General features: G+C 49.1%; 1 protein-coding gene across 1 annotated transcript in view; it reads right to left on the bottom strand.

Annotated features, from left to right (window-relative positions):
* The window catches only part of prmt7 (protein arginine methyltransferase 7), a 119,010-nt gene extending 108,736 nt beyond the window's left edge, over nucleotides 1–10,274 (bottom strand). The window contains exon 1 of the mRNA XM_077596913.1: nucleotides 10,046–10,274. Coding sequence (XP_077453039.1) covers nucleotides 10,046–10,140 — 95 coding nt within the window. The 5' untranslated portion in view covers nucleotides 10,141–10,274. The remainder of the gene's footprint in view (nucleotides 1–10,045) is intronic.
* Between the last annotated feature and the right edge of the window lie 3,122 nt (nucleotides 10,275–13,396).

Below are 13,396 nucleotides of genomic sequence, written 5' to 3'. Positions count from 1 at the left end.
ACTGAACACCACGAAAACTAAAGAAATAATCCTGGACTTTCGCAAACACAGATCTGGCCCCACTCCTCATATGGAGTATGTGTAGACAGGGTCCAGTCCTTTAAATTCCTGGGGGTCCACGTCACGGATAAGCTCTCCTGGTCTACAAACACCACGGCAGTAGTGAAGAAGGCCCAGAAACGACTCAATTTCCTCAGGGTACTCAGGAGGAACAACTTGGACACCAAGCTTCTGGTAACCTTCCATAGAACCACTGTGGAGAGCATCCTGGCATACTGCATCACAGTGTGGTACGGTGGAAGCACGGCAGCAGACAAAAAGGCCATGCAGAAAGTGATTAACACATTGAGAAAAAAGAAAAGAAAAAAAAAATGAAAAAAGAACTGACGTCACAGCTAGGGCATAATTTTAAAAAAAATAAAAGAAAAAGTGAAATGAGAGAATGAGTTGGAGGCATGGCCTGGTGCAGGCGGGGGGGGGGGTACCTTTCCCCTTTGCTCTCAGGGAGGAGGCGTGATATATGATCCTTCTTAGAGATGTGGCACTAACCCCCTCCCCTCTGGTGAGGGTAGAGAGTTCATGGCGGGGGAGGCTTTTGGCCTGGATCGGTGGACAAAGCTGCGCGCTTGACATGAGACAGCAGGTACGAAGGAGCAGCTATTGTCAAGGGTCTTCCAGAACCTATGTAAATTCTAAACAGGAGAAGAGAGAGCAATCCGTCCAGATATTCCAAGCTATGGTGCGGCATGAGCTGGTCGGTTAAGTGGTGGACACTGTGGTCATGGGCGTGGTTTTCTCTGGTGGCCGGGGAAGAAGGTACTCATGAGAAGGCCAACAAGGCAAGGCAACTGTTTTATATATGGCGGTATGAGACACGGGCACATGATTGTCCCAGCCAACAGCAGCAACCGCAACAACCGTTCCCACGGCAACCCAAGCACAGCAGTATGGCCCATTACAGCAACAGCGGCCTACGCGCGGAGGAGGACGAGACACTGGCGGACCATGGCGGCCCACAGCAGCCGGCCCAGTCACCTGGACAATATTACCAGGGCGGAGAATTTGATGGGAAGAGACTTGTTGATGTGTCATGGAGCAACCATCATGTGTGAATGGCCGCACAGTGACTTTATTCCGTGTTCAAAACCAACATGAACATGTGGACAATGGGGGACAATCTATAGGTCACGTCTTGAGCCTGAAACTTCGGCCACTGGGGGGACTTGTCCGTATATCACCGGTGGAAATCATTCATTGACTCGCTCCGGCTGTACCATTAACCTATGGATGATTTTAATTGTACGTTGTTTTACTGTTTTCAGAAGGTTCTCCGAACACCCTGGCAGTTGAAAGAATGCTTTGGCTCTGTCTCCTGGTCATGGGGCTCGCCGGCTCGGTCCAGTGGTCACGACCAGCACCCCCTTCACAGATGCGAACACCCCTCACCCAAAGATAACAGAAAAAAAAAAAAAAAAGAGGGGGGTCGCCCATAGCTGTTTATCACCTAGAGCCAGGGGAGAAAGAGAGCCCCCACCAGCCCAGCCCAAGGCCCCCTCCCTCTGCGCAAACAGGGAGAGATAGAGAGATGAAGAGAGCGAGATAGTTGACAGTATGGGGATATAGTAGTGACAAATTATGGGTCCTCTATTAGACACTGAAATTTATAATTAGGAAATGGCTAAGTGGAAGGTTAGTTTCTCAACATTTTAATTGGGGTAAGAGTGAGCTACAAAAATGGTTCTTATATTAAATAAACACAAGCTTGGAGCAGAATAGCAATTCAACAAGTGCAATTTAGCTATTTTAGCAAAAAGAGAGGGATTTGCGATTTAGACTTGTGGATTAGGAATCATCCAAATTATTAATGATATCAAACATGAAGACAATGCAGAAATGGCATTGATCCAAATTATTAGGTAAATTGTAGCTGGCAAGTTTAGATAAAATAATTAATTTAGGATAGGCATAATTTCGCTGAGATGCAATAAACATCATGACTTGTCATCAGTGCACGGATGATAATTCATTGTTTTGCTCATCAACAGATGAAATATGCTTTAGCGTGAGTCGTAAGAATGAAGGACTATGAGAATATGTCTAAAAATGAGTGTGAGCATGAATGGTTCTTTGTTTTGTCTTTTTGTGTTTTTGATTGGCCGACCACCGAGATATGATCAATCGGTTAGGTATCAAGGTGGAAAATGATTTAGCAAATTGGAATCGATTTCGGAATTTGCCAATAAGCCGTTTCACGGATGGCAACGACAAATTATGGAAAAATATTTCGTCCAAGGAAATTTTTTATGAAAAAGCAGCAGTACTCCAAATGTGAAATTTGAAGGGGAGAAACAAATCTGCTATGCGAAATTTGGGAGCACTGGGAAAAACACAGACAGTGCTTGATATGAAATTCCAAAGTACTATTGATTTATATTGATAATGGCATCCAAATTGTGTTAATAGAAACATTGACTGAATTGACAAAAGTTTCCATATTTAGTTCCGGAAAAATATGGAAATCCAATTTGGTGGAATGTACCAGATGCCATTAATCACTACACGATTGGAACAGGAGGATGAGGCTAATCATATGTCTGCATAAAATAAAAAACTTTAAAGAAACGCATTAATTTTGGGTTGGCGAAGGGAGATGGTGTTTCTTAACAGGAATCATGGAGAGCACGCGTGAGCAACCCAGGATAAGAGTGTCCGTGCAAGATCCACCTGGTGCACTGTAAGAAGGTTCTCTCAGTTGAAACGTTTGAGGGGACAGGTAAGATAAACTTTTGACGTAATCAGACGTAATGGCAAGTACTCCAATATTGATTGGAAAGATTATCGCTCGAGGAGCAATGCCGTAAGTCATAAGGAACTTGTATATTGTTTTTTTGTCTCCATAAAAAAGGTGAAAGCGTTTCAATTGAGACCAAATCTTCTTACAGATTTTAAAGTAAACAATTAGAAAGAGAATGGATAGAAATGTAACTGGATGTTAATTTTATGCCTGAATATTGGAAAAGATTGATTAAGAAAGTTTTATAGGAGATGATTGGCAAACTCCAAAGACAAGGGCATGTTACATTTGATAAAAAGACTATTACACTGGGATATTTGGAATTTCAGACAACTGAGTTTACTATGCAACGCGATACACATTATTGAATGAATTGGGACTTGGTTAATATGCATTTTTAAAGTAATGAGTTTTAATTGGAAACTAAAGGACAAAAGTGGTACCATCACTCACAGTTGCGCCCGGCCCCAGACTTTGTGCCCGCCAATGGTGAGCATAAAGGTTGACCGCCCGGACGGGCGGGTCAAGAGAGGGAATGTGACGATGGCGAGAATTGGATCAAAATTGGACTCGAAAGTGTCTGAACAAAGACGACGACAATGCAAATGTTTAACATTATTGACTATTTTGCTTGCTGGCGTGTGCTTTGTGTGGACTATGTTGATGGTGCAGGATGACAGAAGGAATGGAGTGAAAGGAGAACGAGTGATGGTGTATCATTCCTGGAATGGAACGGTATGGTATGAAGCAGAGCGAGATGGTGGTAAGACGCTGACACAGACACAACAATTACTGCTAATTCTGAAGTGTAAACAATCGACACAGGTGAACGCTTGGGTGACAATTTTGAACTGGACTCAACAATGGCTTGATTTGTTAATGGAAAAGAGAAAGCCCATTTTTGACACCCATGTTGCACAACAAAATTTAAATGGGACTGGCCCTGGGATTGGAAATATCCAGGAGTCATGGTGTAATGAAAATGTGTCTTTGCCAGCAGGAATCCCTCTCGCTCGTGCTGATGTTTGGATGTGGTGTGGAGAGAAAGTGTTGTATGATAGGCTTCCCTCCAATGCCTCAGGTAAGTGCGCCATAGTAACGCTGATCATGACAATTAAGTGTGACAGCATTGGACATGGATTCCCAACAATGCGTCTCCTGACGGTCGTCTTGCCGGGGCATTGGAGGGTCTGCGCACGCGGAGTAACAAAATGACCAGAGTTCATTTTTTACTGATTTTTACCAGAATTAATTTTTTACAGATTTTTTACTAGAATGAAATCTTATACTGATTTTTAGTTTTCTACTGATTTTTTAATTATTTACTGATTTTTAGCTTATGGTCATTGATTTTAGCTCGTGTCTAACAATAAAACAAGGTATTTGAGTGATGACCTCAGTAGTCTGAGGTCATGAGAGGGAATGAAGGAATAATAGTTTAAAGCTTAAGGTATTTCATTACATATTGCTACATTCTGTGTGTGAGATTGTAAAGTGCTGAGCGTATGAACAAGGCAGAATGTTGAGTGGGGGCAAAGGTCAGAGCACAGGATGTGGGGGTAGGACTCAATAGATTGCAGATGTGTGGGGGGTTGAACTGTTTGCAGGTACCAGTTGCTGGAAGCGGAAAAGTACAAACTGGGCGGGACCGCGAGGAGAATCTTCAAGAAAGAAAGACCAATGGCCAGGAGGCCTGCGTTGTTGTGTCATTTGCATATTGTGGACTATAACTAAGTTCGTGGGCGGCTCGGAGAAAGAAGAACGACGACGACTGGTGGCAACATGCGTCTGCTTGGACAGACTGAGAGGGCCCTGAACCACAGACTTATGTCGTAGATTTGTGTGATAGAAATAAATCCACCCGTGTGTGAAAATGTCGGCTTCCTGGTACCTTTCTATTGCAGAACGAGCGCGCAAATTGTTGGATGAGTGGCAGTCGGGTAAGGTCATAAATTGGAGTCAGATTATTAACTTAACTTTAATATAATTATAAATTCTAAATTCCAACAGCGTGCATGTTTGTCTGTCTTGTATTTTTGATTGGCTGGCCACCGAGATATCAATCAATCAGATATCAAGGTGGAAAAGGATTTAGAGATTTCAAATTAATTTCTGAAATCGCCAATAAGCCCCTTTTCAGGGATGAGGTAACAAATTATGGGGAAAAAATCGTCAAATGAAGAAATTTTGGATGAGAATGCAACAGCAGCACTCCAGATGTGAAACTTAACGTGGAGAAACAAATAATCTGCTATGCGAAATGGAAAATTTGGGAGCACCGAGAAGAAAAAAACACAATTTTGTACATATTGAGTCATGGGAAGTCCTATGTCACGACAGGGGGGATGGTGGCCTTGGTACAGTGCCCCTACACAACTTATAGGGTTAAATTGGTTGCAGAGCATGCTTAACCTGTGCTCGGCATATCAGTGCACGATTTGAAATTCCAAAGAACCATTGGTTTATAGTGATAAGGGCACCCAAATTGTGTTAACAAAATAATTGGCTGGATTGACAAAAGGTTCCATATCTCGTTATGAAATCACTGCGCCTACATAACGAGTTCAACCAGACAACAACATACGAAAATCCTATTTGGTAGACCATACAAATCGCCATTATACACTGCACGAGTGGAACTGGATGATGAGGCTAATCTGGCTGACTACTTGAAAAGAAAAATCTTTAAGGAAACGCATTGAATTTGGTTAGCAGAAGGAGACTGTGCTTCTCAACAGGAAACGGACTGGACCAACGGTGGTGCCAGGAGCCTGGGTGCTCAACCTGCAGTATAAAGAAGAAGCACTAGCACGACCCAAAGTTGGAACGTCCATACCAACTTTTAAAATCTGCTGGGTCAAAAATATACATACAGCAGCGCTAATATTTGGTAACATGTCCCTTGGCCATTTTCACTTCAATTAGGCGCTTTTGGTAGCCATCCACAAGCTTCTGGTTGAATCTTTGACCACTCCTCTTGACAGAATTGGTGCGGTTCAGTTAAATTTGATGGCTTTCTGACATGGACTTGTTTCTTCAGCATTGTCCACAAGTTGTCAATGGGGTTTAAGTCAGGACTTTGGATAGGACATTCGAAAACCTTAATTCTAGCCTGATTTAGCCATTCCATTACCACGTTTGATGTGTGTTTGGGGTCATTGTCCTGTTGGAACACCCAACTGCGCCCAAGACCCAATCTTCGGGCTGATGACTTTAGGTTATCGTGAGGAATTTGAAGGTAATCCTCTTTCTTCTTTATCCCATTTACTATCTGTAAAGCACCAGTTCCATTGGGAGCGAAACAGCCCCACAGCATAATACTACCACCACCGTGCTAGACGGTAGGCATGGTGTACTGGGGTTAAAGGCCTCACCTTTTCTCCTCCAAACATATTGCTGGGCATTGTGGCCAAACAGCTCAATTTTTGTTTCGTCTGACCAGAGAACTTTCCTCCAGAAGGTCTTATCTTTCTGCATGTGATCAGCAGCAAACTTCAGTCGAGCCTTAAGGTGCCACTTTTGGAGCAAGGGCTTCCTTCTTGCACGGCAGCCTCTCAGTCCATGGAAATGCAAAACACGCTTGACTGTGGACACTGACGCCTGTGTTCCAGCAGCTTCTAATTCTTGGCAGATCTGCTTTTTGGTGATTCTCGGTTGAATCTTCACCCTCCTGACCAATTTTCTCTCAGCAGCAGGTGATAGCTTGCATTTTCTTCCTGATCGTGGCAGTGACAAAACAGTGCCATGCACTTTATACTTACAAACAATTGTTTGCACTGTTGCTCTTGGAACCTGCAGCTGCTTTGAAATGGTTTCCAGTGACTTTCCTGACTTGTTCAAGTCAAGGATTCACTTTTTCAGATCCATGCTGAGCTCCTTTGACTTTCCCATTCTAGCGTTTGCATCCAATGAGCCCTAATTAAATGGCCTCAGAGAAGTCACCAGCTGTAGTCACTCATAATCACTCACAAGAAGTTAAGAGGCCATGCTATGAAGCTCATTTCACTGACACAACTTTCTAAGTCACCAAAAATGCTAATTCGTGATGCTGTATGTATATTTTTCACCCAGCAGATTTGATCACTTTTTCTGTTAACCCATAATAAAGTCATAAAAGAACCGAACTTCATGAATTTTTTTTGTGACAAAGAAGTATCTGTTCCAATCACTCTAGAGAAATATCTGAGTTGTAGAAATAACTGGAAACACAAGAGAGCCATGACATTATGTTCTTCACAAGTGTATGTAAACTTTTGACCACAACTGTAGCTCTGGGTGTTTGGTGTATAATCAATTTAGCTGTGTTCTGGCAATTATGAAACTTTTAGTAATTTAATCATTCCTGGCCTGTCTAGACATCCTGTTCCTTTAGTTCAGGGGTGTCCAAACTTTTTGCAAAGAGGGCCAGATTTGGTAAGGTGAAAATGTGTGGGGGCCGACTATTTAGCCTGACATTCTTTGAACCATTAACATTAAATACAAATTAACTTTTTGGGATTTTTTTTAATTACAAATGGCATACTTTTACATTTTTTTTTACATTTAGGTTTTTACCGAAATCACAAACCACAAAAAATTAAGAAAACTATAAAGGATATCTAAGTTCATGTGAAACATTACATATTATTCACTATTATATGCTCACTGTAGGAAAAGTGCTGAAAACAAAACAATGATCACTGCATATTCAAACTGTGATTTTGACCATCACAAAAAAATTAATTAACTGAGATTTAAGAATTTATTCAACTCAGAGGACTTAACAAAGGTCTTGCCTGCACTAATGTGAAGGGTGATACTGGGATCTTGACTGCAGTATGTAGTCCATGTCTGGCTCAAGAGCAGTGGTTTTGATGCGCAAGACGTCACGAAGGTGAGTCACTCAGTCTCGTCCTCATGCGGCTCTTGTTAATGTTCATAACGGAGAATGTCTTCTCGCACATGTATGTGGAGCCAAACAAGCTCAGCATTTTCTTAGCAAATGTCCGAATTGCTTGGAACCTGCCTTCATCCAGCTGGCGGTAGAAGTTGACAAGAGGGAGCTGTTGGTGCCGACTGCGATGCTCGGCATCACACTGCAGCTCAATGAGCTCCAGTTGCAGGTGGTCTGGAGCGTCATCAGGGTCCACGGAGAAAGGAGAGGAAAAAAGCGTGATCTCCTTTTCAATAGCTGCAAAGTCCCGAAAGCGCTGCTGAAACTCCTCAACCAGAGATGAGATGTCTGCTGCATACTTTGTCATTTGCGCACTGATATTGATCTGTGGGAAACTGGTCACAATTTCCTGCAGCGACGGGAAATGTGCGGTATTGGGCTGCGCCTGTGACAGGTGTCTTTGGAAAAGTAGCAGCTTGGTCCGAAAGGCTTTGATGTGTGAATAGAGTTGGCTTACCACTGCATTTTGCCCTTGAAGGCTTGTGTTCAGCGCATTCAGATGTCGCGTTATGTCAACTAAAAATCCCAAATCAGCCAGCCAAACAGGATCATTCAATTGTGGCATGGGTTGTCCCTTTTTAGTCAAGAATTGTCCAATTTCCTCCCTGAGAGAGAAGCGCTGCAGCGCAGACCCCCGACTGAGCCACCTTACGTCGGTGTGATACAAAACATCTCCGTATTCAGCCTGGATGTCGAGAAGAAACTGTTGAAACTGGCGGTGGCACAGCGCTTTGGAGCGAATATAATTAATAGTCTTTATCACCGGTTTCATAACATTATCATATTTCATATATTTGGCACAGAGAACTTCTTGATGAATAATACAGTGGAGTTTAATAGCGCTGCCTCCTTCTTCGCTGACTTTGTTACAGACAAGGCTTGATAATCCACTCCGCTCGCCAGCCATGGCAGGTGCGCCGTCCGTAATAATCCCGGTGACTTTATTCCACTGTAGTTTCATGTCATCTACGGTGGAACAAACAGAAACAAATAAATCCGTTCCTCTTGTTTGGCCCTTCAGACTCTGGAGGTCCAGAAGCTCTTCACTCACGTTCATGTCATTGTCCACTCCTCTTAAAAAGATCGTAACTGAGCGGTGTCGGACGCATCCGTGCTTTCATCACACGCTAACGAGAAAAAGTCAAACTCAGTTCCTTTTGCCTCTGTCTCTTAATATCTAATGAAACGTCTTCAATTCTCCGTACCACAGTATTACGAGCCAGGCAAATATTGGCAAACTCTTGCTTCTTTGCGGGACAAATTTTCTCAACCATTTTCATTACACAGTCTTTAATAAATTCACCCTCAGTGAAAGGTTTGCAGTGCTTTGCAATCAGCGTTGCCACTTCGTAGCTTGCCTTTGTGGCATTTTCATTTGACTCACGGACTCTTGTGAAAAAGCTTTGCTGTGCCGTTAAAACAGCTTCCAGTTGCTTCACTTTTTCACCGCGTTTGTTCCCAGTTAGCTTGTCGTAGCTATCATGTTTCGTCTGGTAGTGCCTCTTGATGTTGAATTCCTTGAAAACAGCCACAGTCTATTGGCAAATTAGGCAGACACAGTTGTTTCGTATTTCAGTGAAAAAATACTCAAATTTCCACTTGTCCTGGAAGCGGCGGCACTCGCGGTCAACTTTCCTTTTTTTGTTTACAGACGCCATGTTAGAAATGGGCTGGGCTGAAAACGACACGTCACGGCGGCCAGAGTGCGGCCACAGGGCTACTGCCATCTTCTGGTGAAATGAAAAATAGCTTTTTGTACACATGTATTTTATACTGTGGTCAACAGTGCTGGCGGGCCACATATTATTGATTTCATGATAGAGGCCGCGGGCCGGTAAAAATTTGTCCACGGGCCGCAATTGGCCCGGGGGCCGGACTTTGGACATGTCTGCTTTAGTTGAAAGAAAGGTGTTATATCTTGAGAATCTGGTACCTCCACAAATGTTTAGATTAACGCCCACTGAAAGAATTTAAATATTGGTGTCAGACGATAACACGAGGGTGCATTCTCCCCAAATAAACCATTGAGAAGTGACCACTGAAGCTATTCCGTGTCTTGTCTACGTTCTGTCCCAAAAACTCTTTCATGGCGAAGAAAATAACACTAACATGACAGCGAGAGAGAATAATCACAATTTATACATTGCTTATACCGTCTAATTTTCCTAAATTTAGCCAGACGTGACTAAACATAAAACAGTAATAGTCCCTCATTTGGTACGACTATTAAACAAGAAATTCTGCTCAAACCCATTTAAACCTATTGGGGTTTTCTTTTTTCCGACGTGGGAACTGATGCGATGTTAGTTGAGTGCTACCTGGCAATCTCCTGATGATAGTCGTACTTTTCGCCCTCCGCCACGCAGTCAAAACCACAAACGGTCGGTTTGGCTGGTCCACAGAATGCACTCATTTCTTTCACAATCCCTCCTGACTATCAAAGCAAGCAAAATTGCAAACGTTTTACGGGGTGGTTGTCTGCTTCCTTCTTGGGGATATATTATTGGCAGCGTGAGGTACAGATGTGCTCGAGGGCTTGCGATTTCTGATGACGTTGCGTTGACCTCGCTATATGATTGGCCGATGAGTCGAAATTCTCGCCTATTTCCATTTCCTTTTTGTGCCAGTCGTTCTTTAGAGTCGTAATGCTTATATTATAACGAGTAACGACATCACACACAGAGATGATTAACAATTTTATATAAAAGAACAACACACATCTCTTTCTGAACGCCATCTTGCCCATAGTAAAACTTTTTAAAATTATATTTTATTCCCTTGCTTTTAACACTGCGTGAGGCTCATGAATTATGATTTATTTTTTTTTCTTGTTTTATTTAATATATTTTACTGTTTTGTACTTTTTGCACACGTGATTTTTAAGTCCTTAAAGTGCCGATCATTGCTGTGACGTCATCAGAAAGCGCAGGTCCCCAGCACATTTAGCACCTATTAGTGTTGGATTGGGTCTGTCTTTATTACTTTATTCATCCCGTATTCGGGAAATTTCGTTCTCTCTCACGTCCGTCCGTCCGTCCGTCCGTCCGTCCGTCCGTCCGTCCGTCCGTCCGTCCGTCCGTCCGTCCGTCCGTCCGTCCGTCCGTCCGTCCGTCCGTCCGTCCGTCCGTCCGTCCGTCCGTCCGTCCGTCCGTCCGTCCGTCCGTCCGTCCGTCCGTCCGTCCGTCCGTCCGTCCGTCCGTCCGTCCGTCCGTCCGTCCGTCCGTCCGTCCGTCCGTCCGTCCGTCCGTCCGTCCGTCCGTCCGTCCGTCCGTCCGTCCGTCCGTCCGTCCGTCCGTCCGTCCGTCCGTCCGTCCGTCCGTCCGTCCGTCCGTCCGTCCGTCCGTCCGTCCGTCCGTCCGTCCGTCCGTCCGTCCGTCCGTCCGTCCGTCCGTCCGTCCGTCCGTCCGTCCGTCCGTCCGTCCGTCCGTCCGTCCGTCCGTCCGTCCGTCCGTCCGTCCGTCCGTCCGTCCGTCCGTCCGTCCGTCCGTCCGTCCGTCCGTCCGTCCGTCCGTCCGTCCGTCCGTCCGTCCGTCCGTCCGTCCGTCCGTCCGTCCGTCCGTCCGTCCGTCCGTCCGTCCGTCCGTCCGTCCGTCCGTCCGTCCGTCCGTCCGTCCGTCCGTCCGTCCGTCCGTCCGTCCGTCCGTCCGTCCGTCCGTCCGTCCGTCCGTCCGTCCGTCCGTCCGTCCGTCCGTCCGTCCGTCCGTCCGTCCGTCCGTCCGTCCGTCCGTCCGTCCGTCCGTCCGTCCGTCCGTCCGTCCGTCCGTCCGTCCGTCCGTCCGTCCGTCCGTCCGTCCGTCCGTCCGTCCGTCCGTCCGTCCGTCCGTCCGTCCGTCCGTCCGTCCGTCCGTCCGTCCGTCCGTCCGTCCGTCCGTCCGTCCGTCCGTCCGTCCGTCCGTCCGTCCGTCCGTCCGTCCGTCCGTCCGTCCGTCCGTCCGTCCGTCCGTCCGTCCGTCCGTCCGTCCGTCCGTCCGTCCGTCCGTCCGTCCGTCCGTCCGTCCGTCCGTCCGTCCGTCCGTCCGTCCGTCCGTCCGTCCGTCCGTCCGTCCGTCCGTCCGTCCGTCCGTCCGTCCGTCCGTCCGTCCGTCCGTCCGTCCGTCCGTCCGTCCGTCCGTCCGTCCGTCCGTCCGTCCGTCCGTCCGTCCGTCCGTCCGTCCGTCCGTCCGTCCGTCCGTCCGTCCGTCCGTCCGTCCGTCCGTCCGTCCGTCCGTCCGTCCGTCCGTCCGTCCGTCCGTCCGTCCGTCCGTCCGTCCGTCCGTCCGTCCGTCCGTCCGTCCGTCCGTCCGTCCGTCCGTCCGTCCGTCCGTCCGTCCGTCCGTCCGTCCGTCCGTCCGTCCGTCCGTCCGTCCGTCCGTCCGTCCGTCCGTCCGTCCGTCCGTCCGTCCGTCCGTCCGTCCGTCCGTCCGTCCGTCCGTCCGTCCGTCCGTCCGTCCGTCCGTCCGTCCGTCCGTCCGTCCGTCCGTCCGTCCGTCCGTCCGTCCGTCCGTCCGTCCGTCCGTCCGTCCGTCCGTCCGTCCGTCCGTCCGTCCGTCCGTCCGTCCGTCCGTCCGTCCGTCCGTCCGTCCGTCCGTCCGTCCGTCCGTCCGTCCGTCCGTCCGTCCGTCCGTCCGTCCGTCCGTCCGTCCGTCCGTCCGTCCGTCCGTCCGTCCGTCCGTCCGTCCGTCCGTCCGTCCGTCCGTCCGTCCGTCCGTCCGTCCGTCCGTCCGTCCGTCCGTCCGTCCGTCCGTCCGTCCGTCCGTCCGTCCGTCCGTCCGTCCGTCCGTCCGTCCGTCCGTCCGTCCGTCCGTCCGTCCGTCCGTCCGTCCGTCCGTCCGTCCGTCCGTCCGTCCGTCCGTCCGTCCGTCCGTCCGTCCGTCCGTCCGTCCGTCCGTCCGTCCGTCCGTCCGTCCGTCCGTCCGTCCGTCCGTCCGTCCGTCCGTCCGTCCGTCCGTCCGTCCGTCCGTCCGTCCGTCCGTCCGTCCGTCCGTCCGTCCGTCCGTCCGTCCGTCCGTCCGTCCGTCCGTCCGTCCGTCCGTCCGTCCGTCCGTCCGTCCGTCCGTCCGTCCGTCCGTCCGTCCGTCCGTCCGTCCGTCCGTCCGTCCGTCCGTCCGTCCGTCCGTCCGTCCGTCCGTCCGTCCGTCCGTCCGTCCGTCCGTCCGTCCGTCCGTCCGTCCGTCCGTCCGTCCGTCCGTCCGTCCGTCCGTCCGTCCGTCCGTCCGTCCGTCCGTCCGTCCGTCCGTCCGTCCGTCCGTCCGTCCGTCCGTCCGTCCGTCCGTCCGTCCGTCCGTCCGTCCGTCCGTCCGTCCGTCCGTCCGTCCGTCCGTCCGTCCGTCCGTCCGTCCGTCCGTCCGTCCGTCCGTCCGTCCGTCCGTCCGTCCGTCCGTCCGTCCGTCCGTCCGTCCGTCCGTCCGTCCGTCCGTCCGTCCGTCCGTCCGTCCGTCCGTCCGTCCGTCCGTCCGTCCGTCCGTCCGTCCGTCCGTCCGTCCGTCCGTCCGTCCGTCCGTCCGTCCGTCCGTCCGTCCGTCCGTCCGTCCGTCCGTCCGTCCGTCCGTCCGTCCGTCCGTCCGTCCGTCCGTCCGTCCGTCCGTCCGTCCGTCCGTCCGTCCGTCCGTCCGTCCGTCCGTCCGTCCGTCCGTCCGTCCGTCCGTCCGTCCGTCCGTCCGTCCGTCCGTCCGTCCGTCCGTCCGTCCGTC

The sequence above is a fragment of the Stigmatopora argus genome, chromosome 3, assembly GCF_051989625.1.
Source record: "Stigmatopora argus isolate UIUO_Sarg chromosome 3, RoL_Sarg_1.0, whole genome shotgun sequence".
NCBI lineage: Eukaryota > Metazoa > Chordata > Actinopteri > Syngnathiformes > Syngnathidae > Stigmatopora > Stigmatopora argus.
Note: the sequence above shows the minus strand (reverse complement) of the source record. Positions and strands in the feature narration are given on the sequence as shown.